General features: G+C 35.2%; 3 protein-coding genes across 3 annotated transcripts; 2 read left to right on the top strand and 1 right to left on the bottom strand.

Moving 5' to 3' along the window:
• Positions 1-888: 888 nt before the first annotated feature.
• On the top strand, positions 889-10,313 carry LOC133523406 (MAPK regulated corepressor interacting protein 2). Its single transcript, XM_061858960.1, has 5 exons — positions 889-1,234; positions 1,333-1,417; positions 1,639-1,748; positions 2,605-2,661; positions 3,054-10,313. Exons 1-5 carry the CDS (start codon positions 1,183-1,185, stop codon positions 3,194-3,196), a joined length of 447 nt encoding a protein of 148 aa, XP_061714944.1. The 5' UTR covers positions 889-1,182; the 3' UTR covers positions 3,197-10,313.
• A 128-nt stretch (positions 10,314-10,441) lies between these two features.
• On the top strand, positions 10,442-15,770 carry LOC133523405 (uncharacterized). The gene is made up of 6 exons (XM_061858959.1): positions 10,442-11,138; positions 11,544-11,760; positions 11,894-11,963; positions 12,501-12,702; positions 13,244-13,396; positions 15,548-15,770. Exons 1-6 carry the CDS (start codon positions 11,064-11,066, stop codon positions 15,632-15,634), a joined length of 804 nt encoding a protein of 267 aa, XP_061714943.1. The 5' UTR covers positions 10,442-11,063; the 3' UTR covers positions 15,635-15,770.
• LOC133523404 (uncharacterized) lies at positions 15,699-21,952 on the bottom strand. Its single transcript, XM_061858958.1, has 6 exons — positions 21,691-21,952; positions 20,598-21,605; positions 20,335-20,526; positions 19,710-19,893; positions 18,887-19,090; positions 15,699-17,227 (listed from the first exon to the last, which is right to left on the bottom strand). Exons 1-5 carry the CDS (start codon positions 21,877-21,879, stop codon positions 18,942-18,944), a joined length of 1,722 nt encoding a protein of 573 aa, XP_061714942.1. The 5' UTR covers positions 21,880-21,952; the 3' UTR covers positions 15,699-17,227; positions 18,887-18,941.
• Between the last annotated feature and the right edge of the window lie 3,769 nt (positions 21,953-25,721).

Raw genomic sequence — 25,721 nt, 5'->3', positions numbered from 1 at the left:
CTAAGTTGGCAGCGATTTTGACAGTTCAGCCTGTCCCTGCCCTCCACACTTAAGTAACCGTCATAATTTCATACATGTTTGGCGTTTAAAATAACACTTGTACTATCTGGGCTGTCAAAACCGCTGCCGTGAGACTGTGTCTGTGTGCTCTGGTTTGATCCTCTCTTTCGGACCGTTTTATCTAATCTCAAATAATGAACTGTATTGCGATACGAGTTAATTTTAAAGCAGCAAAATGTGACAGTGGGTACCATCCGGTTCTATGTAGGTACAGCTATGGTTTGAAATTTTAAATAAGCTTCTTGTTTTCAGTTTTTTTCAAAACTCTAAATCGCCAATTACATCCACCCTTCTGATTTCGGGCCCGAAATCAGTCCCTATTTCGGGCCTGATAACCGTTTTCTGTTTCACAGAATATCAGCACATCGTTAACAATATTTGAAATGTAAAAAGACTTTGTCTCTAATTGCCAAGTGTTCAAGGTTTATATATAGGCGCTGGTGGCCTAGCGGTAAGAGTGTGCGACTTTCAATCCGGAGGTCGCGGGTTCAAACCCCGGCTTGTACCAATGAGTTTTTCGGAACTTATGTACGAAATGTCATTTCATATTTACCAGTCGCTTTTTGGTGAAGGAAAACATCGTGAGGAAAACGGACTAATCTCAATAAGGCCTAGTTTATTTATACCCTCTGGGTTGGGAGGTCAGATGGCAGTCGCTTTCATAAAAACTAGTGCCCACGCCAATTCTAAGGATTAGTTGTCAAGCGGTCCCCAGGCTCCCATGAGCCGTGGCAAAATGCCGGGACAACGCGAGAAAGAAGTTCAATGTTTGATATTTTTGCATATGAACCATTTATTTACATTTCAAATACTGCTTTTGATTTGTACGATGTGCTGTTGGTGAAATGGAATTTATTTATTTCTTATACCTGAAATTGGGTCTGATATCAGGCCTGATGAAGTGTGGATGTAATTGGAGAAAAGACCAAGTATGTACTGAGACTGAACTGACAAATGCATATACATTTTTGGTAAATTTTCCTGACAGTTTATCAATAAAAATACTAAAGCTTCAGGTTACTCGTTAAATGGCAACATTTGGGTTACAGGGGTCTCATAACTCGTGCGTGACTTTCCACCACTATTTTTTTTGTTTTGTTTAACTTGAACTAAAATTTTAAAATGTATACTGTCTCAAAAGGACCCAGCAAAATTGTAGCTAAAACAAGAAGAGGTAATAATTATCCTGTACCATATCCCTGTATGCCCTTTGCGGCATTGCGGTATTCTCGTGACATACGGCGATATCATTTTGAATATTTTGATTTACAGGTCTTTCACAGAACTTGGAAAGACTAGATAGCCGCAAAGACAATAATAGGAAGTCTTCAGAGTCTGATAATGGAGAAATTATGAGGTGTGTGAAAGAGTTTTTTTATTAACAGTGAATTTAAATGTTACCAAATGTTTCATCAGTGTTTTTACATAACCTAATTGGAATCGTCGTGTTTATTTAAGTTTTAGTAAGAAAACCTGTGTTATATTCGCCGAGAACTTGTGGAAAACACTTTTATTGCATTCTAATAAGACGAATTGGTCTTATAATTGTTTGACAATGTTTGTTTGCATTTATTTCAGTATGCCCAAACCAGTATTTCATTCCAATGGTAAAAAGACGATACACCAAAGAATACAACACCACGTGATAACTCCACAGCATGAGGAGCTCATCAGGTTTATTAGTGAAAGTGAGTTTTATTGGTAGTTTGGAGACAAACGAAACTAGACCATAAAATCAATATCTCGGACAATATTTATGAGAAGGGAGATCATGCTGATTGCAAAATTACCTAATATTCTTTTTTCTCAATTCAATCCATTTCATTAGTTTCTTAATCGTGATAATAACAACTAACAAGATGTTGTAGTGACCATGTCAATATATATATATATATATATATATATATATATATATATATATATATATATATATATATATATATATATATATCTTTTTAATACATATAATGACTTGGCTGTCGCACGGCTATGACACAAAGAATAATGGATAACAATTTAAAATAATCCTAATTGAATAGTGCTCACCGTAATGACATGCAGTTTGAGCAATACACATACATGTACAAGTAAACTGTTGTATGCGATCATGAAAGAAAATACAGTTAGCAGTATGTAGGTATCAAAAAATATTTGTTGATATATTATTCTTTATACATTTTTTGATAGTCGCTAATTTGTTTTTAGCCTTAACAGCTTCGCACTGGTTACAACCCAACCTTAACAAATTATCCACCCAAACTTTCCTCAAGTATCACTATTGATAGGTGTAACCCATATGAAAATCCGTTCAGTAGTTTTTAGTTTATCATGAACATACATACATACTGACCGATGCGGCGGGATACTTTGTTTTATAAGGTGTAGTGATAGATCTTTTCCTCTTACTCTATACATATCTTGGTTTATAATAAATACTCAAATATCGGTTTAATTTCTTTTCTTAGTTCAAGTACCTTTAATTTTACAAACATTCACCTACATTCATTTATTTTCCTTTCTTTGAACATGTGTTGTGCATTTCAGCTTGGACACAGTCAGCATACGGAGATAGTGAGCCATCAACACCTACAACCTCAATTGGTAATTTCTTGATATATTAGTTTACTAACTTATTGATATATTCGTTACAAAAATAAGACAAATCATTTGGCACATATGCAGAGACCCGAATTATTGTGGCATTTTTTACTGTTATAAGGAGTTCTCAGTTATCAACTACCAATACACATATATTTATAAAATGTAGAAAGGAAACATTAAAAAGTTTTATATAGAGTGGATATTTGAGATGATATGAAAATATTATAGATCAAGGGAAATGTAAGACCAAATGTGTTTAGTTTAATTTGTAAACTTTCCTGCTTATCCCATTGATAACTTTATTAAAAACTTGTAGCTTATTTTAAAATAACTAAAGAATTTAAGAAATATTAACCCACCTTGAATAGAAATATGTATTTCAATATTTCCAGCATCTGGCAGCTCATCGCCTGTGCCCCCCTCCAGCCTGTACTACCAGGACGACCCCAGCCCCGTGCTGCAGGACTTCAAGCCCTTCGACCTGGAGACATGGTGGGGCAAGCGGCTGTTCCAGAACATCACAAACTCTCTCTGAGCTGCATGTGGATGGAACATCTTAGTATGTTAGCGTAAGTCACAATCATGTACAGTTTACTAAATTTTTCTACAAATTGATAATGTTTAAAAGCTCAAGCGGTGCTTGATATGTGGTGTGAAAGTCTATTTATAGATCTGAAGTCATATGTTCTTGAAGCTTAAGGCTTTCTTGGCCGTATTTCACTAAACAAATGCTGCATGGTTCTTTTCCCCAATGATTTTTTTAGTTTTAAATATTGGAAATTGGATTTTAAAGCTTAGTAAAGCAATTTGGGCCTAATAAGGTGAATATAGATAATAAATACCTAATAAAGGACAAAAGGACTATATTTGCACTACTATGGTGAAATGTGTAAAGAGAAGATGTATTGTGAGATAGTAGACATGTTTATAATAGACTTCCTCATCACGTATATTTCTGCAGAGGGATTGTAATATGTGCTACTTTGCTACAAGTAGCTTTTTAAACGCATTCAACTTAGTGTATGGGTTGTCTTAGTGTAAAAGAAGTACATATTTAACAACAAAATATCAAAAGGAAGATTGAATAATCATTATGACATTGTATGTATCATTAAATCATCACAAATATTGGTAACTCCGTATAAGTTGTGATTGTGCCATCTGGTTAGGTGTGTATTTTCCCCAATTTTTTTTCTTTCCAAAACTTTACAAGAATAAAAGTGGAAACATGAAAAAAAGGAATTCTACTACTAGCATTATCTGTATCCAATAAAACTGGATTTAGTAACCTATACTTGATTGTGGATCTCATTTCATTATCGTAAGTGAAAATTTCCAGAAGCTCAAATCGTTTGCGACTAGCATTGTTTTACGAACCAATATTTTGTAAGATTGTTGTATTGTGTATTTACGTTCTTAATGTTTATATTGTCTATGCTAAGTCTGCAAGCTATGGAAGAGGTAAGGAATGAAATCTCCATGTACCAAAAAGTGTCCATCAAAAAACCTTAAATAGGTGGCGCTACAATACCTAGAATATTTGAAAAAAAAAAAACAAATCATAGACAGTGCACTTTATACCGTCAATAACGTCTAGGTTCTTAGCTACTCTAGCACTACTCTGGAGAGTTTTGGAACTATTATTTATAGCTGACAGCTGGCCACTTGCAACAGTTCTGCCTATGAAGAACTGTTTTTTTATCGTATGACAAATATCTAGCCATACGATTAAATAAATAAACCTCTACCTTCCATACTGCAAGTCATATGCAATATCAAGTATGGCGCGGTTATACATTGTCATTGCCAAGTTGCTGCAGTCTTACCATAGAGAAACTTTATAGAGTTGGATTTTTTTAATTTTTTTTTAAGACCAGTTTCTAATTGACAAATAAAAAAAACAATTAAAAAAATGGAAAATATTAAAATTTTAATTGTATATTAAATGAAATTGCATTGATTGTTTTAACCACGCTTGGAAACAGTGTGGGTGGCAAACTTTACTTTTTGTAAAGACTAAGCTAATTCTGTTTCTGACCCATTGGGAAACTAGTCTATTACAAAATAAACAAATTTTTATATTGTTTTCAAAATATATCTCTCTCGTCTTAAGCCAAAGTTTTAATTGCAGTTTTCGCAACTAGCCTCATTTTGTGGCCATTTAAATATTAAGTTAGTAAACTACATTAAATATTTCTCTCAACCATCACAATTGGCTAAGACTATTAACAAATTATTTAATATAATTGTCAGTTAATAACCAAATAAAACTTACAAACACCCTATTTTTACAAGATTATACGCAATGGCTACCCCCAAAACTGGATATCCGCAGAATATCTACGTGTAACTTTATCACTCTTGAAATACACGAGTGACAGAGACGCAAATACACAAGTTTTGAACTTCGCAATTGCTCCTCAACCGTATAAAAGCAGTAAAATAATCAAATACAAGTTTTTTATAGTAAGAATTGGTTATTTAGAGAGTTTTTGTTGTTGCTAACTAAATCAACTTGAACATTTAATCAGTGATATGATTGTATAAAAGACAAATTTTCTTACATTATTGTTAATAATTATATATTAAGTGCCTCTACACAGCAATAGTTCGAATAGTTTGATCTTGATTAGAAGTGGATCAACATGGTCTTGTCAAGATGTCACTTTGTCACGGTTATGTCTACTGGGTCACGTTTTAAAACAAAAGTTATTTTTTTTTTATAAAAAAAAACCATGAGACACAGACATAATAAATATATTTAAATGGGTCACTCACGTATTTATAAGCCTGCCAACACGTGCTGAAGCTCCACGTTATGGAACGAAGCATGTTGAGCAATTCTCGACTTAAAAATATTTGAGTCACTCATCTTAATTACTTAAAGGTTTTTTTTTAATAAATTCACCAAAAGTTATCTACTAAGCATGTTAGGATTTTTTTTTAACAAACTTTTTCTGTTGTCCCCTGGCTAACGGGATAGAACAACATCAAGAAATTGTCGATCCACTTTTTATTAACTTCTCTTCAGCTTTCTATATTAAGATTCGACGTAGAGTGTAGGCATATTTTTTATTTATATATGTATTTTCTATCTCCTATAATTCCTTGTATAGATGTTTCTATTCTTTATAATCTCCTAGATACATAAAAAATATTTTTGTTCAAAGTAGATAATGACTATGAGATGGATGTTAATTTACATATATTTACTATTGTTATAGATCAGTATTCATGTTATGATGATCATGTTAGCTGTTACACAATACACCAAAGATTGATCATAATTCATATTGTTACTGTTGTCAGAGATGAGTTAGTGATAGTATGAAGTTGCGTTCCTTCGAAAAAAAGTTTATTTAGATGGTGTAACTGTAGCTAGAAGTTAATCTCATGATATTTTTACATTTAAATAGTACTCAGTTACGGAGTTCACTAATTAATGTATATATAAAGATACCTAGGTAACAACACCATCCAAATATATTTGGCAAAATGAATAAATTAACACCATTTACCTTTTTATTTTCTTTCGGAGCTACGCAACTTTGTAAATAGTCTTTACAGTCTACAACGTTAACTCGTCTGTGCTGTTAGTACCTACATGGCGGCAGGCCAACATATATTTTTATTTTATCTTATTTTTCTCATACTGTATAAGTACATGTATGGGTAAAAATGTCTTCCAGAATGGTAACTTGAAGAAAATTCAAAAGGTCAATACGGGTAACGGCCACTTGCACCATTCCACTAACCGGTTAAACCGTTAACCCGTGTCAAATAGTGTTACCAGTAGGTAACCAGGTTTAACCGGTTAACCTCAGGTTAGTGATTGGTGCAAGTGGTCCTAAGTGTAGCTGGCCTTCACATTGGGGCCTATATACACATTGATTTATTTTTTATTGTGCGTTAATACATCTACTTCTTGCTACTATAAACACTATAGTTCGTTTTTTTAGCATTAGAAAGAAGGTAAGCGATCTTGACATGTCTTTTTGTTAAAAAAAAAAAACACTTTTGAAAAGTAAGTCACAGCAAATAGGTGTAAAGATCATATATGATTAGTCACAGTTTTTTGCTTACATAATAAACAAAATTTTTATAAGCGTTTTATAATAATTTTCATTAAAAAGACACGTCAAGATTGTTTACCTTTTTTTCTAATGCTAAAAACATGCACTATAATCAATGTGTAAACAGGCCCAACATGAAGGCTAGTCACACTTGTCCATATGCCACACTTACCCGTATTGACCTTATTTGCTTTAAGATGTGTGATGTGTCTTGAATATACCGTTTTACTAATCTTATTTATGATCGAAACGCATGCTTTTTATGGAGCATCGTTTGTAATAAACATAAGTACCGTAAAACCACCTAACCAGGAATCGGAAACCGGTGTTTTTTCGTTCTTCGATAGGTAATTATTTTGTTTCCAACTAGGCAATCTAATAATATTTATATAAACCGAAATATATGGTTATTTCGAAGTTTTTGCACAAAGCCGGTTCCGATCCCCTGGACCCAACTATAGTCCAGTAATTCAAGTTATTTTGGGTTTTTGCTTCCGTTTATGTAATTATTTTGCCATAGAATTGCGACCAAGGCTCGGAACCGGTTTTAAAAATAGCGGTGAATACCGGTTTTACTCCGAACTTTCGTAAGAACGCGAACATTTTAAGAACTTTATTGTAACCTAAATAAACCGGTTTATTCGATGCCGCGTAAACAAAGACACCGACGTAGACACACACATAGATATATTTGTGAATTTATTAATAAAATAAATAGGTAGAAACTGTTTGTTTTGTACTAATCTGACAAGAACTTATGGAAAGGGTCTCCTAAAACCGGTTTGAAAAAACGGTTTTACGAACGAAGCCGAGATTAAAGGGTTTTGCGGCAAGTACATGATAACGGTTTAGAAATTTAACCGGTTTCCGAGTCTTGAGTCTGCGACATTGAAATATTATGTCATGCCTTAACGAATATATAGACGATACCTACTTGACAATAGTCGGGTGTGTTTGGACTATGTTTTGGGTCATTTTACAGTAACGTAAGAGACAATCACACTAAGAGCCCTTTTTACAAGATTTTATCGAATTCGCAATTATTATTTAAATCAAAATTGCAAAAGCCTTAACTTTATTAAAATTTATATGTTTTTACTCCAATATGTATTTGGATGCAATTTGAAAATTTATAAGTAATATTTTGACATGAAATTATATTGACTATCTTTGAAGTTTTGCATGATTCCTAAGCCAATGGGCTAATACTATTGTACTTGTATGTTGTTCCTTATGAGGACGGGAAATTAATGTGATTTGTATATGTCGTCGTTTTCCTTTGCACTGTTGGCATCAAAGATCCAGGTTGTCTAGAGCAGATTTCAGTTTTCAGAATAACTAAAACATTTATTAACATATTATTTAATTCTAAAAAAAGAAGATAAATGTGAATTTTATTTATAGAAATTTCGTAACTAATTTTAAACCCCGCGTCTCCCTCGCTCTTCGCGTTAGAAAATTATTTCAATTTTAAGTCAGAAATCTGCGGCTTGACGTCCTGTATAATTGTTTACAATTTGCACCTTATGTCATTGCGATAAGGATTTCTTTGACGCAGTGAATGCTTTTGATTTTATACCAAATACTGAAATTTATTCAGAATACGTATGACATTTAACACTGCTTATAGCAGAAACTAGTAAATTAGAAATGACTCGATCTAAAGTTTTATATCACCATATTAGGTACTCTAGAGTACAGTCAGCATCAATAGTAGCGGATGAATGAACGCGCCATAAATATCTGCCACGCTGGAATACTTTTCCAACTAGGTATAGAGGCTTGTACTTTTACAGTTAGCGTTCAACAGTATCTGTTACATTACATTTTTTCAAAGAGAAGATACTTTTGACGCGTAGTCTGATCCTATGCTTTTGATGCTAACTGTACACAGTCCCATATAATTATTTTCTACCTTTGTATCAGTTTTTTTTCCTACATCTTTGGAGAAACATATGTTAATCAAGGCCTGTGCACACCGGGTGCGTGTGCGGAGACGTGCACATCCGCGTTGTAATATACAGATCCTTATAAGAGATGCCACACCGCTTGCGTGACGTGTGCGTGCGCGGCTCAAACATTATAGCGCGGTGTGGTCTGGCCTTTAAGCAGTCTTTTCTGCTTGATGTTTAATTAACTTTGAAGACTAGTTTCTACTAAGTGGTTACTTGATTTTATTTTACAATATACTGAATAACATAGGCAGGCCATAAATAATTTTTATTATTTATTTATTTTATATCCTATTGGGTATGACAGTTGAATGTGAAAACTTGTTTAATATGCTAGGCGGATCGTAATCATCCTCATTTGTAAATAAATCTGAATCATGTTTTATATATGATCTGTACAAAAATGTAAATAGGCGAATCATATTCTGTGAACAATTATTGGGTTATGGAATTTTCAGAAAAAAATGTATGCTTTGTATCTACGTAAACCACCAAAAATTTTAGTATTACCACTGCAGCAGATCCAGATATAATGTTGATTATCATGCAATCGAGGCCCAAATATGGACAGCATTGAATGTCCATTATTGGGTTACTACACCTCTCGCGTCGAACGATGGACCCTTTAACAGTTTATTTTTATATGGAATGTGACATTTAAATAATAAAAAAACAGTAAAAAAAATATCCGATTGTTTTTTAAATTAAGCCCAACCAAAAGAGACTTGAAGGAACCGTCATAGGGACCATTATTCGACGCGGGAGGTTTAATTTACGTGCAGCTAAATATGGCAAGGATGTGCTACCATTTATGAAAGGCGTCGTTAACTATTAATGATCCATACATAAAAGTGCCATATACTGTGAAGACACCAAATTCTAGTAAGATGACTGAAGTGTGGGCTATTTACTATTCGTACTCACATTAATTGTGTGAAGAGATACCTGACCCCCCTTGCATACTTGCTGACTGTACTATGCGCAGTTCGACTGTCTCCGGTTATGACTCAAGTTGCAGCTGTTTAATTTATATATATTCAAATTGTTAATATTCTTGTATTCCTTTCCTTTCAGTAAACTTGTCTTATTGAAGCCATATATGAATAACTTGAAATGTGTGTAATGTCACATTAAAAAAATGTATGAACTAATTTTGGAATAATCTTTATTCTAGTTTCTGTATAGCTAAAGAAAGTGGCATTTTAACTCCGTCAAATACCAAGCTTTTGGTTGAATTAACTCTGGCCATTACTGGAGCAACGTAAATGTACCAGTATAGTACTAAATGTTCACAAAATGACGAAGTTAAAGACAGCAAAATTTAAAAGTGTCCCTGTTTTTGTTATAGTAAATAATTTCGTCATTATTATAAGACAAGTTATATGCGTTTTTCGGCCTAATACAAGTACTTTCGTAATGTTGTGTTTCGTGTATAAATTGCTGTCCAAAGATTTTTTGAGCCAATGATACAGTTATCGATATGGTAACGCACAGTAGGTTGTAGCTGAATTTTTGTTTCTACGTGATATTTTTGAACCGTAGTTGCAGGAGATAGAATATTTTTAGACTGATTTAGTTATAAAAAGTTATGCTTTTTGTTGTAGTTGAATAAATTGTTTTAAATTGAGTTTTGTTTTCATTTGACGAAAATCTGGATAGTAGATGATAATTTACCTCTTTATTCATTGTTCGTCTGAGATGCACCAATAACTAGCAAGCTATAAGTGCGCATTTTTCTTGTTTTTACAAGCTTTTGGTTTTTAGTTGACTTGCAATGTATATAGATATGTATGGTCCAGTCAAATATTGCAAGCTGAATTAGACCCACTTCCCATTATTCGATTGAGCTGAAAGTTCACATACAAGTATGAAAGTTGGGTGACAATGCAATATTATGGTGCCCATCGATCGAGCTGATCTAATGATGGATACAGGAGGTGGCCATAGGAACTCTGTGACTGATAAAACAACGCAACCCAATTACGTTTGGGTTTGTTAGAGTTGTCTCGATGAGTATTAGTTGCCTGTTGAAAATATAGTCGGTGATAAAAGCTTGTATCAAAAATATTATTTTTGACCAAAAATGTGCCTGAACCTTTGATGTTTTAGTGCACACAAATCCTATCTATACTAATCGGTCGGACAGCCTGCCGGGTGATCGCAAATTAGCTCCCAACTTATTGGCCCTTCAATGTTGACCTGACTATAGCATTTTCCCGATATCTTGGCCTAATGTGTAGATACTTAAAAGTAGGAAGTAACTTTACTCTTTGATCTCGACCTTCAGAGCTCTTGACATATTTCATGACAAGTGGCCTTGTCATGTTTGTAAATAACCTTATGAATTTGCTACGTAAAGTATACTTGGTTTCTAAAAATGCAAGATTATCAAATAAAGAGTAATTTTATCACTGCAGATAATATAAAAAACATGACAGTTAATAACTATCCGGTAAGTTGTAGACTTTCAATGAGGGCTTGGTCTAAAACAGGGGCGTTCAAACTAAAGCTTACAAGCCGAATACACACCTAAGGTTAATGTGGGGAATTTATTGATGAGAAGACAGTCATAGGACAAGAACTGTCCTATTTATTTTACGTACATCGCTCAGAAACAGTCGGAATGGAGCGTCATTGCTTCTGCTCTACCGATCCAAAGTACCGAGGCTCTGTAAGTGGAGTAAATATGTAAAAATATGTGTACAAACGAAAGAGTTAAAAGCGACAAAAGAGCTTGTAGACGGTCTTCCCCGCATTAACTTTATAACAAAGCTGGAAAGCCAAATTCCTAGTTGAGGCCATCTTAAAAGTTTGGAGATCTCCTGGTCTAAATAAAAATAACCATTCATGTTTGCAGCAAGATGTATTCCGCCAAAAAAACTTCTTGAACGGCCTTCAGAATGCTCGGAACCTCTTGAAACACCTCCAAGAAAGCCTGGAAGAAACTAGAAAGTACGAGAATGAACTTATGCGCTGTAGGAGCACACATCTCCATGAACATGAAGACCACACAATTAATGAGTGGTTGAGCGATCATGAGCATGAGCAAAACCACAAGACATGGCAATCATCAGGTTTTAATTTAATTACTTATAAGTTTTGTTAGTCATTTTGGCGATAGTCCTCAAGCAAACATTTAGTCGTATGCCACCTTTTTATGGTTTATAGAAGGTTACTGTTTTACGATTTTCATGTCTTCTATTTAAGGCTCTGAAACGCAAGACTACGGAGCCATAGAATCGTGGTCGACTATGAGCATTGTCTGTCTACAATATCAGTAAGTCCACCATTAACATTAAGTAACATTAAATGTAGATACCAATCTCATAGAAATATGTAGGTAGGGGGAGTCCTGGAGACTTGGCCAGGTGGGAGGCTTGAACCATTACACAGTATGTATAAAGAAAAGTCAAAATAAAAATATTTATTTTTTAGGATACATTTTTCATGTCCAGGTAGGTATCGTTAAGTGACATTAGACTTCATTGTAGTGCTGATAAAATAAATACTTTGATTTTGGCACTTTTTCTAATAAAATGGTTCAAGTCTCCCGCGGACTCCCCCTACCTAATGGTCCTATATGTTTGTTAAAAATGTGTATTGTTGTATCATTTTACTAACCTATCACTAGATTTAACCGCGTATCAAATTAAGCTGTAGGTTTTTTTCCGAGTCCCGACGTCAGCCAGTCTTTCTCTGGAGTCAAGACCCTGGTGTCAAGAACGCGCAGTCATGAGACTAATGAAACATCAGCGCTAATTTCAACCTTAATCTATGCGTAATTAAGTCGCCGTGTTAATAATATTCTCACCAGATATGAAGAACTATCAAAGCGCTACAAATCTCTGCTCTGTGAGTACTCGTCTTGTTGCGAAGCCGCCAATGCTAAGAACACGGAGGTAGCACGTCTGCAGGCGCTCGCGAGTTCCACTCACGCGCAACTCATGGACGCGCATACGATGCTATTAGCTGTTGGGGAGAAATACATGTCGCTGCGAGAGAGGAAGCTGGCCATGGTGACCTATGACTGTGATATTTTTATGTAATTTTAAATTGAGAAATTTCATGATAAGTAGGTACAGAGAAAGCTTGTCATGGCAACGTATATATTCTGGTAACTCTTATTGTATGAAAGCTTTCTCGCTTCAGCATTTATAAAGAATTATCAAAGCGCTTCAAATAACCGCTCTGCCAATACTCGTCCTACTGTGAGACCGCCAATGCCAAGAACACTGAAGTAGCGCGACATCAACTTCATGCTTGCAGGCCTAGCCAAGATGCCAACCGTTTGCGGCGTAGCCAATCGTTTGCCTTTTAGGGACTTTTCCATATAAGTTCGACAGTTAAACATTAGCGTTTCGTTCGCTACGGCGCAAACGATTGGCATCTAGGCTAGGCCCCCAGATTTGTCTTAGCTCGCTCGCGCCCACATGGTCTTCGCATGTGAGCGACTTTTTCAAATATGGCGTATGGGGTTCAGCAGAGTTAATTTAAGTACGTAAGTACTTACCTAATGCATAAAGTTATTTACTAACTCCGTTTCTTTTTTTTAATCAGAAACACGCATACTCCAAAAAAGTTCACCAACTGAGGAGAGCAGTTAAAGAGTTGATAGCAGCCGCAGACAGAGCGAGGCGCGAGCTCGACTCGAGTCTGAAGAAAGCGATGAGGACTGAACGGCATGGGGCAGCTGCTATGTTGCTTGCTGAGGTGACTATTTTAATACCTAGTTATTGTCGTAATTTTACATAATATATTGGGCTATTCGACCCACTCTGTTTGGCACGACCCTGAGTTTCACTAAAAGGTTTGTGCTATCTAGGTAACTTATCCGTTTGTATTGGTATGTTACTTACCTATAACTTGAGGTTCCGTATAGTATACCTAGACCTCGCGTATCCCCATGGCTCCACCATAGAAAAAAGCGGCCAAGTGCGAGTCGGACTCGCCCATGAAGGGTTCCGTACCATTTATGACGTATTAAAAAAACTACTTGCTAGATCTCGTTCAAACCAATTTTCGGTGGAAGTTTGCATGGTAATGTATATCATATATATTTTTTTTGATTTTTCATTCTGTTATTTTAGAAGTTACAGGGGGGGGGGGGGGGACACACATTTTACCACTTTGGAAGTGTCTCTCGCGCAAACTATTCAGTTTAGAAAAATGATATTAGAAACCTCATTATCATTTTTAAAGACCTATCCCTATAGATACCCCACACGTATGGGTTTGATGAAAAAATATTTTTTGAGTTTCAGTTCTAAGTATGGGGAACCCCTAAAATTTATGTTTTTTTTTCTAATTTTGTGTAAAAACCTTAATGCGGTTCATAGAATACATCTACTTACCAAGTTTGAAGTTTGAACAGTATAGCTCTTATAGTTTCGGAAAAAAGTGGCTGTGACATAATCGGACAGACAGACGGACATGACGAATCTATAAGGGTTCGGTTTTTTGCCATTTGGCTACGGAACCCTAAAAACGACACAAAAATTTATAGATAGGTATAGGCAATCATAACTGCACGGGGCCATGCGCTTGGCGAGGAATATAAGCCTATGGAGGAATCTGGTCTTCAACAGAAGGACATGATGTCACGATCCTCAGCATTGAGCGACCGACTGAAGAAGATAGGTAATTATCGTACCTGCTCACCAATTTTCACTAGAATCGGTTGAGAAGCGCGACCTGTAGAGAAGAACAGGCTGCGTAGCCAACGTGCATATCGTTCATGCTCCGTGGCGAACGAAACGCAACTGTCACAGTCGCACTAATATGGAAGAGTGATAGAGAGATATAGCTACGATACGCTACGGAGCGTGAACGATTGTAACGTTGCGTTGGCTACGCGGCCAGCCGGATATACGAAAGCATTTTCGGATGTATCATGGCTCTGTACGACAGAGAACTAAAGTTTTCCTTACAATCTTATACGCCATTCAAATTGCCATTTTCATCCCGAGGAATGGAGTTTGTCTTCGTAAATTTATCCATATAAATGAAATTAATCTTCCCAAATATCCTCAAAAGGGACTTAATCGCGCCTAAATTAGTTAATCCAATTTAGGCGCGAATTTCTTTAAAGAATTTGTGAGTGTCGCAATAATCACTTACTTGGGTAAATGAAGTTACGTTAGATATAGATATATTTAGGTACCGATTTTTAGGCTTCCGTAGTCAACTAGGAACCCTTATAGTTTCGCCATGTCCGTCTGTCTGTCTGTCTGTCCGAGGCTTTGCTCCGTGGTCGTTAGTGCTAGAAAGCTGAAATTTGGCATGGATATATAAATCAATAAAGCCGACAAAGTTGTACAATAAAATCTAAATTTTTTTTTTTAGGGTACTACACGTAAAGTGGGGGTGAACATTTTTTTGGCTTCAACCCTAAAGTGAGGGATATCGTTGGAAAGGTCTTGCAAAACTAATAGGGGTCTTCAACAAACATTTCTTGATAAAGTGAATATATTCGGAGATAATTGCTCCGAAAAAAAAAATGTGCCCCCCCCCCTCTAACTTTTGTACCATAGGTCCAAAACATATGAAAAAAATCTTGGGAGTAGAGCTTAAGAAAGACATTAAATGAAAACTATAGCGGATATGATCAGTTTAGCTGTTTTTGAGTTATCGCAAAAAGTTTCCCCTTCATAGTAAAAAGACGTACACCCACAGTTCATCCCTTGGTTAACAATCTACCATACTTTAAGCTCCAGTTTAGCTTATTGTGACGGAAGAGTAACTACGGGACCCTACTCTGAGCATGGCCCGACATGCTCTTGGCCGGTTTTATTGTTAAATCTCTTGAGTTCACAACTGATTATTAACGTAGGTATACTAATATTACTAATTAACATATTTCAGATTCAAAAATGCAACAATTTATGCTTAGAAAACCTTCGCTTAAAGGCTGAAGCTCAAGAATTAATCCCACGAGAGAATACTTTTTAATAGAATTTTATTTAGTAAGGCACCTATTATTTATAGTACGTATATTATTAAGAATTAAACAAGGTTTGTTATCATTGAATAAAATATATCCTTATTTACAAATTTCACAAATAAAGCTATGAAGTTGTTTATTATATTATTGGAAATTTCATTGGACGTGGAAAAATATTTTCACCACACCAGCTCGTAAAGGTCTTGATTGTTCAAAAAGTGATGAGAAAGGCCATAGTCGGGTTTCCATAGTAAGTCGGCCCTTAAATCAATTTGACTCAGGGATTTTTTTGTGAGTACCTCTTATGGTGTAGGATATTTATGCTAAGTCATCCTACTAGTCACAGTTTTTGACTAATGATTTTTTGATTTTTTTTCTTTAATGTATTGTATTTCGAGATGTATTCAAGCGATTTGCTTGAAATTTTAAAATGATATTCTTTATTTAGATATGCATCGATACTCAAAAAACGAATAGCAGTTGTTGTCATATAAAAAAAAGAAAAAAAAAGACAAAAATATATATACAGAAGTTGACCACACATTTTGCTGATTTTCGGTAGGAAGTATCGCCTGGAAAATTTTGTTATTTAGGCAAGTAGTAGGCCAATGTATGGTCTATAACTTGAAAAAAAAAGAGATGTCACTACTTCACAGCCACATAAAAAAATGATTTAATTTTTTGTCTTATTTTTTTCTTTTTTTTACATACTTTTATTTTTTATATGACAGCTGCTATTCGTGTTTTGAGTTTCGATGCATATAGAACTAAAATAAAAAAACATCATTTAAAAATTTTAAGCAAATCGCTTGAATACATCTCGAAATACAATACATTAAAGAAAAAAAATCAAAAAATAATAAGTCAAAAGCTGTCACTATTTACTATGGGAACCCGACTATGGCTTTTGCATTTGAGCCACATGAGGAGTGAGAGTGACAAAGTAATTAGATGCAAATTTTGTGTTATACCAGCTAACATAAGATGCTGGTAGAATTTACTTTAAATGATAACGTTCATTTGGATTATTTTTGGTTTTATTTTGTTTGATGCTTTACAGTTAGTATTTTCCTTGAATGTGGTGAAAAATATTGTGTTTCACTCGGTGTCACAATTTGTTTAAGTCTCGTACCTCTAAACCCTTGCAATGCTCAAATTTCCACTTTTCGAACCAGCCAGCGAGAAATCTTATTGAAAGTGTGAAGGTTACTTTGACAGCGTACGTCATGACACCTATAGACCCTGTAGTTATCCTTGGCGGCGTGGGCACGACTAGTAACAACGCCTTTAGGGGTTTTAGGCGTTCAAAGGGTTAACATGGTTAAACAACAACTTTGGCCTCCTGTAAAACAAACAACTATATTGTCTGCTACCAAAAAATTAACCCTTCGCATGCCCTTGTCAAAATATGCTACTGAATAAACCATGAAATTGTAAATTACAGTCCAAATTATCTGGGACGTTACGGGACAAGGCATACGAAAGTGTTATAGCGAATTATGATAATTTACGTTAACGTTACATTTTTAAATTTAAATCCAATATGAAAGCTTATACTAGTCGAGGTAGATCCACAACGGCCAGTGTTGACTGTCTCCATCCTGCAACAAAGCGCAGTACTTATCAGCAATGCAGTTTACATTCGACACGCACGGCCCACTGACCTAAAAGCGAACGGTTTCTGGTTACTAGATAGTTTTGTAATGTATTCGTTTCGTATCTCCATATAATCAGTTACTAATCATTTACAACAAAATGTAAAAGCAACAAATTATGTAAAACAATATGGATAGGGAATAAAAAAACGGGGGGTGGCTTTAGGAAAATACCACATTAAGCGAGATGGCGCTGGCATCGAAATAGAACACGCTAACGTTTGATCGACGTAGCTTCTTTAAATTAGCTTGCCGATTTTATATTACATATTACTTCAGCGGATTATAATATATCAAGTAATGACGGATTCCCGACTCCCAAAACCCGGCTCCGCTCAAACGGTATCACCGGTCGGTGGGGTTGGATAACGGCCGGTAGCGATAAAAATGACCGACACCAGATCGCACAATCGTTCCTAAAACGACGGCGAATGATCACAGTCTTCAAAGCAGGGATGCGGAAGAGACCTCTCACACCCTCACACAAGGAAGGGTGTCGAATGAAACCCACACACCGGCTCACTGGAAACGATCACGCCTGCTACTAGGCGATGCGAACAGCTCCCGAACCGTCACTTCAGTAACCGGTACGCTAGGTATACGAAGTCTATCTAGGTACTCTGTTCAGTAGTTGATACCATTCCAATAAAAGGTATCTTTCACTTCTGCTGTTTCACTCGCAACGCAACCCAAGTTTCGTGAGAGTCAGAATGGCGGGTGTACCTAAATAAAATTAAATGAAAACCATACCATATTTTTGTACCTAATTTGTACTATTTAGTACCTCCTTTAAAAAAAATTGTACCTCACGGTACTTAAAGTTGTCACTAAAAAACAGGTCACCCGCCATCCTGACAGTCAGAATGGCGGGTGTACTTTATTACGCTATGTTCCCGTGGTTTCTATAAAAGCCAAATTTTTGTATCTTTTTTGTACCTTCATATTCAATTATAATACGAGTCATTTTATTTTTGGTTTCCAAGTTTTACTCATTTTATATTTTGCTTGCTATTACAATTTTGCAGGCGTTATAATTTTTCAAATTATCGATTTCATTTTTAAGAAAAAACGCTAAGGTACAGTTGTTTTTATTACGCCAGGATTTAGTACCTTTAATGTTTAATCTGTTAAGTTCAAATAACTCAGTAAATCATGTCTTAAAAAAGGCTAGGCGCCAATTCAAAGAAATCTTCCTAAGAAAAATCATTTTTAAGACATGATTTTCTGAACTATTAGAACTTAACAGATTAAACATTAAAGGTACTAAATCCTGGCGTAATAAAAATAATTGTACCTTAGCGTTAAAAAAGGCTAGGCGCTAATTCAAAGAAATCTTCCTAAGAAAAATCATTTTTAAGACATGATTTTCTGAGTTATTTGAACTTAACAGATTAAAAGAAGAAGGAACAATATTTTTACTCTTTGCAGACAATTTTCCGAATATTGTGAAGAAAACAACATACCTTGTACTCGCTTTCCTCCTCTACCGAACCGTCTGATGCATCCTCTGTATCTCCTCCACCATGCCGTCCAGGATAATGGGCAGGAGCTGCAGACCAGAGCTGGTCACTTCTTCACCTGTTTATTACTTGATACCAAACATACCTTGTACTGAGAAGCCACAGCAAGCCGTTACACCCCCCTTTTCCCCTCTCCCCCTCTATCGCACCATCTGGTGCATCCTCTGTATCTCTTCCACCATGCCGTCCAGAATGATGGCCAGCTGATCGGGGCTGGAGACCAGCGCTGAGTCAGCCACGGCACCGAACCGGAGAATGCCGTCGTAGCAGAGCGCAGTCACTCCTAGACCTGTAAAATGGTAAAGAAACACTCAATCAATATAATTTAACGCGCTCCTAGCCTAGTCGGTAGTGACAGTCTGGGTCACTAGTGACCCAGAACAGTGACAGTGCTTAGGAGGTCCCCGGTTCGAATCCTGGTAAGGGCATTCCTTTGCGTGTTTATCTCTGTAATGTACGTCGAACTAAGTTGCTTTAGTTCCAAATGATAATTCGGGCGGCGGGCAATATTATTCTTCAGAACTAAGCTTATGCTCATTACAGAAGGTCTTGTTTGGACTCGTGTAACTTATGAATTTTTTTAACGAAGGCTATCATTTTGATGTCATCTTTTAGCTGATATCCTATACCTGTCTTTTAAGAATAAAAAAGTACAGGTGAACAACCTCGTTTTCGAAAAAATTGATAAAATGTAAAAAAAGTCAATTTTTGAGGACGATTTTTATCTTCTTTATTAATTTTTGAGTATTTGTGGAAAATCAAACATATCCGTAGGTAGGACGAAACTGTTGAAGCCAATTTGCTTTATTGTTCAAGAAGTGAACAATATGTAAAATTATCTTATGACGGCGAAGAATCGAATTTTCGAGAAACTATCCTACCCTGTTGATAATCGGCCATAACCTTACCAGTATTCCCTTTCAATGGCACAAAGAACACCAGTTTCTTGAGGGTATTGCCTCCGCAAATGTTTAGACGTGCCGGCCCAGGCAGGTTGCTAAACACCATGGTTGCTTGGCTGCTGTTGAATACGGGCAGCAGTACTTGCTTGGGTAGAACACTGTTGAAGATCTTGAGGAGGTAATAGTTAGTCTAAAAGAAAAGCAAATGGATGAATTCTATAAGTTTTTTTGCTACTTATACTGAATTTATCTCGTCTTAAAATCCTGTGATATGATGGATGGTCATAGTAAATCTTTCCAAAAATTGGCTATTCCATAAAAACCCTGAAGGAGCTAGACCATGGTATTTTCTTTCGCGATTATCGTACGAGTATTCAGTATATCAGAAAAGAGTGGTTCAGTGTGATCAACATCTACTACACACCCCACCCAGTCACCCATGCAGTGTATTAGGTATTACTATTACTCAGCTGATTCACCACCTTCATTAATTATATATATATATTTATATATTTATATATTTTATTTTATATATTTTATTTCTTCATTCATAGTTCTCAACCATTAAAAAAATCAAACGTACTCCTAGTTTTCCCAGTTTAACATCGTTTTTCTTTAGAATAACACTTACCAAAGGGTCAGCACTTCTGCGCAGCTCATCGCAACGTTCTTGAACTTCTTCCCTTTTGCACGTGTTCACCGGTAAATCCAGTATGGTCACGCTAAAATCGTTTTCCAAAACCAGACCATTGACAACTATTGTGGATGGAGGAAATCTAACCGGCAACACAACTGCTACGTCCATTGGAATGTGGGTCATTGTCTGTTAGAAGTGTAAAAAATGTTAGAAGTGGAAAATTTACTTTAACTTACCTACCTATGAGCACAATTTACCTTTGAAAAGTATTTGTGCAAGCCACTTGATAAAGCTGACGCTAAAACATCTGTAAATTTCATGTTATCTACACTGTCCTTGATTTCTTTTACCATTGTTAACAAATTTTCATCAGATTCTGTCCACTTAAATATTTTTTTACCAAACAATACTGGCCCGTGTAGGGAATTATCATCTGGTTTCCGAATAATCCCATCTACAAAGCAAATTGGCATTTCTAATAATTTCTCCATCATATCTATTAAATTCTTTGGAGAGTCCCGGATTCTAGTGTTATACTTTTCAGCATTTGAAAACATGTTAAATGCGCAATCGTTTTTATCATCAGCTAATGTTTTGCAAAGAAACTCAATCAAAGCAACTCCGTCACCAACTGAATGGTGGATTCTGAATACAATACCGTATTCACCTCTCTCTTGGCCATAATTACTGACCCTCTGCTTGGTCACCAATATTTTAAATAACGCCTCATCATTGTACGGCAGCGATTGATTTGATATATCAGACATTAAGATTTCTAAGTCTTCGGTATTGAGCATGTCAGGTTTTTTTGGAAAATCAATCATTTCAACATACTGATTTATATCGATACTGCTGTAGCGTCTCCAGTAGTAAAATCCATATTCTTCACTTCTCCTGAAGAATAATTTATCTGTGGCTTTATTGGAAAAAATATTCAGTAACTTGTGTTTGATATTAAGAACTAGAGCCGTAGGTGAGTCAGACTCTATGACTCCCAGAACGCTTATGACACTCTTCGTGGTATCGTCTTCCAAACTCCAGAAGACATCGAAACTGTCGAGGAATCCAACGAAATATTTGTCTTTGTTCTTGATAATCACAGCACACGCAAGTTTGTACACTAATGCTAAGAGCAGAAACGCTATTATTAATGGCAGCATTAACGCTAAGATAATTAGGGTTATAGATCTGGGTAGAGTTTTTGCGTTTAAGTTTCCGAAATTTTTATCGTTTTTCCACGATGGTGCAGAGAAAATGGCACGAAACTGAAAAACATAATTATCAGTATAACAACTAGCATTGGAGCTATGTGATACGTTATATTATACATATTATAATCATTGTAGCTACCTTTTGATTAAATATGAAGTTAGCCACTGTAACTAAAAGCAAACCAACAATGGCCCCAAGTCCAACTGTTTTAGTAACTTGCAGAGTAACACTAGGAATACTTAAAGATGCATTTGTCAAAAACTGTGTCCTGTTTAAATGCAATTGTTCATTCACTGAGCACTTTAACAAATAACTTATTTCCTCCATATTTAAGTATTATAATTTACTTGAAATATAAGACTGGACTGCGAGCCTTCAAGATATCGCAGACAACTGAAAGAGGACTATTGATTCGCAAACATGTAAACTATGAGAAGCCATACTTGCTTAAGAAATTATTACTCACCTTGTTGATTTAATTATGAGAATTATGCCTATTCAAGTGATATTGTGCAAAAATGACATACCTACTGTTGTGTAATCATTCTAAGGGAGAAATTAGGAATACGAATAAAGGCAAAACAATAAAATAGCCTTTTGTAATTTACGTCTAGCTTTATATTATCTAAAAATATACAATTTAAATATGTATACAAATTTACATGTGATGTGCATTAATTAATGAGTATTTATTCATTACGCACTGTATAGGATTACGTACAATACTTTAAGTATCAAACTAGGATCTACTATGTAAACTAATTAATAGAAATGTCGCGTCGTATTGTCAAAGTAAAGGGTCTAGTAGGCTAAGGAAGGAGAAGTGGCCCCTGTGACGAATATCGGATTTTTATAATGTCATTTGTTGGCTATCTTATAATATAGAAACACCTTAACTTTCACCCTATCTTGAACCGTCACCGAGATAATGTTAAAAACGTCATTTTATGGACACATTTTTAAAAATCGTTTTTCTCTTGAACTATTCAAGGTAGAGCAATCAAACCAAATCATAGCTACTAAGAATGAGTAGGAGTATAACTCAGATTTTTTAAAAATATTTAATTCCCTGAAGAAATAATGATTAATATGTCAGAGATTTTTTTGACAACTCTTTTCAGCAAGTATTTGTAGACAGCGAAACGTTTTCGTTGACATTTTTTTTTTTAAGTATGTTGCACTTATTACATTGAATTGATTTTTCGCATGGTAGTAGCTAATACTATTTGCAGTTTATGACATTTTTTCCATAGGTGTCCCTTTACAAATAGGGAAAGTGGTCAGCCTTTCTTGCTTATTTTTGGTTGTAATTACCAAAGTTTTTCTAATTTTCATGCCAAAAGTAAGTGATATTATAGATTGATAACTATTAATTGAAAAATAGGTTAATTTATAAAAGAATTGTCTAGCATTAATCACAACATTCGTTCAAAGAAGTGCTGTCTTCTGACATGAAGACATTCATCATCATTCATTGTCATTTTTTTTAGAGTGTGACATGGTATTTTGATAAGCCGTTAGCAGCCGACTTGTGATGTTTTGTTAAAATAATGGGGACTGCTTCACATAATTAATACATCTGAAAAAAAGTAAAAAATAAATATAAATCCATATTGAAGTAACATTTTTAAGGGGGCTGTCTATTGGGACCTACTTTTTTTGTACAAAATCCAATAGTCTGCCTCGCCTGGCTGACTACTGGGTTTGAGGGAGTTATTTTTAAAAAGGTCATAAACCCAGAAGTCAACCGAGGGAGGCTGACCATAGGATTCAAGATTTCTTATTTTCAAATTAATCGAAAGTTGTAAAATCCAGCAACTTTAAATATTTACATTATTAGGACTTTATTTGATTGAAATACATAAAATACCCAATAGGGTAACGGCGGCTATTAACGCGGGTATCAAAATCGACGTCTAACACCGCGGTGTTTACAAATACGCATTTTGCAAGCAAACAGATCTATTCTCTAAGAAATAAAGCATACACAAAACAAGCTCATTCATTGGTCTATCGTGCCCATTAGTGTGCATTTGTGTGAGTGTAACAAAAAACTCGCTATTCGTCAGTTTGTGCGACGGCGGCGCAAGAACCGGTTGTTCCATACAGACGCGTGACACCACAGGTAAGTGCACTCCAATCTTACTTAGTGTTTTACGTAATAGTTATGGCAAATAAACTAGTGCAATGCCTTTTAAGAGGTTGTGTATTGGTTTCTACACGATTTTGAATTTCTTTTAACTTAGTTTTTGACCGGAAAATACGTTTAAAAATTGAAAATAAAATACAGCGGTGATAGGCGCCAATTACTTCTGTGGTAAGTAATTCCGTGGTATGCCACGGTAATAGAAAAAGTGGTAGTTTTGTTATTTACTCTTTAGTTTTGGTACAAATTATCCATTTTATAATTTCTTTTATTTACTCCAATCTTGATCTATTCACGCTATTAAAGAGCTATTTCCGTGGTATGGAAAGTATTCAACTAACCCTTAATTTTTAACAAAAACTTCAGCACCGATTTCCTTGTTTCTATGGGAACCCTTAATCTTTCAACTTTTTTTTATTTTGAGTTAAAACCTAAAATTTACTTGCCAGTTATGTGATTTTGTCTTTACAAGAAGCTTGTAATATACGTGTTTGATTTGATTTGAAAAAACATCTGTGTTTTATTCTTTTTATGGGTCGGAATTAGGTTTAATTAAACTCCAAATTAAGCCTATTACCGATGGTATGATCATATTACCCTCGGTAATAGAATGTATAGAAATCTATTACCGACCCAGAGAAATATCGAATGGGTCGGTAATAGGCTCTTAAAGAGTTATCTATTACCGAGTGACTATTTGGTATTGTATTGAAATATCGCATTTAGGGTACCGCAAGTACAGATTTCGTTGATAAAATTTTGACTTCAGTTATCATTATCAGATTTAAATTCTTCTGTTTTCTGATTCAGTCATTACTCTGACAGACAAGGAAGGGTACCCAACTGCCGGACAATTCCGATTAGATTTTTTTTTATATAATTTTATTTATACAGTAGTCCAAAATCTCAGACATGATTTTTTTTAGCTATAAGAATCAGCAATAAGAAAAGTACTATGATTTGTTAGTTATAAACGGGTAAATTATAACACATAATATGTGAGAGACTTTATTTAACTTAATTACCTTATCAAATATATTAGAATTAAAAAATTTCATGTTTTTATATATAGTCGAAATTTTATTAGGTGGACGTTTACCATTTCACTGTGGTAAACTTTCACTCAGGTGGTAAACGTCCAGCTTATAAAATTTCGACTATAATTTACGCTGTGCCTTATGAGAAAATGTTACTTACTTGTTTTTTTTGTGCAGCTAATTATGTCAGTGAGACAAACTCTTATCAATCTTTATAGCATTTAAAAATTACTTTATTTAATAACAGGCAGGCCTATTTGTCATATACGTCCTTAGTTGTTTACTAACAATAATTTTTGTTGTTTTACATGTAAAACATTCAACTTATAACTTGTTATACAGGTACTCGTGGGTACTTGGTAAGTTAACTATTTAATAGTATTTGATTGTGCCAAAGTGTAATTATAATCTCTTCGAATATATCTCTTATTTTTAAACATACTCCTATAGTTTTATTTTTTATGTTTGTGTCATTATTAAACTTAATGACACAAAAATAATGTACAGAACCCACGTCGTTATTATTGTTTTAACCCTCGGTATTAGGTTTCGAATTTTGAGTTTGGTTTCTGTTAACGAGTGCAGAAAAATCATGCCAATTGTACCCTCGGTAATGAAAGCTCAATTCGCGATAATAGAATCACAGCCTGTCCCTTGCCACGGTAATAGAAGATTTGGTCATTTGGGCTTCAAAAAATATTTTAATACATATAATAACCCAAAATGAATCCAAAAACGTGTGAAACGGAAAGTTCATTAAATGCTCTGATGAAAAAAAAATATTCCTGGCTATTAGACAGCATTGATACCCTTAATTTTTGGATCTCTTTTGAAAAGTTCCATAACTACCACGGTAATAGGTGCCTTTACCCTAGTCAACCTGTGGCTGACGACTAAACACTGAGATCACGGGACTCAGAACCCACTAGTCAGCCGTTAAAATGGTATGGCGTGACACTTGGTACTTAAAGGCTGTCTATTGGTAC

The sequence above is a fragment of the Cydia pomonella genome, chromosome 12 (assembly GCF_033807575.1).
Source record: "Cydia pomonella isolate Wapato2018A chromosome 12, ilCydPomo1, whole genome shotgun sequence".
NCBI lineage: Eukaryota > Metazoa > Arthropoda > Insecta > Lepidoptera > Tortricidae > Cydia > Cydia pomonella.
The sequence above is the reverse complement of the archived record's forward strand: the minus strand, read 5'-3'. Positions and strand labels throughout refer to the sequence as shown.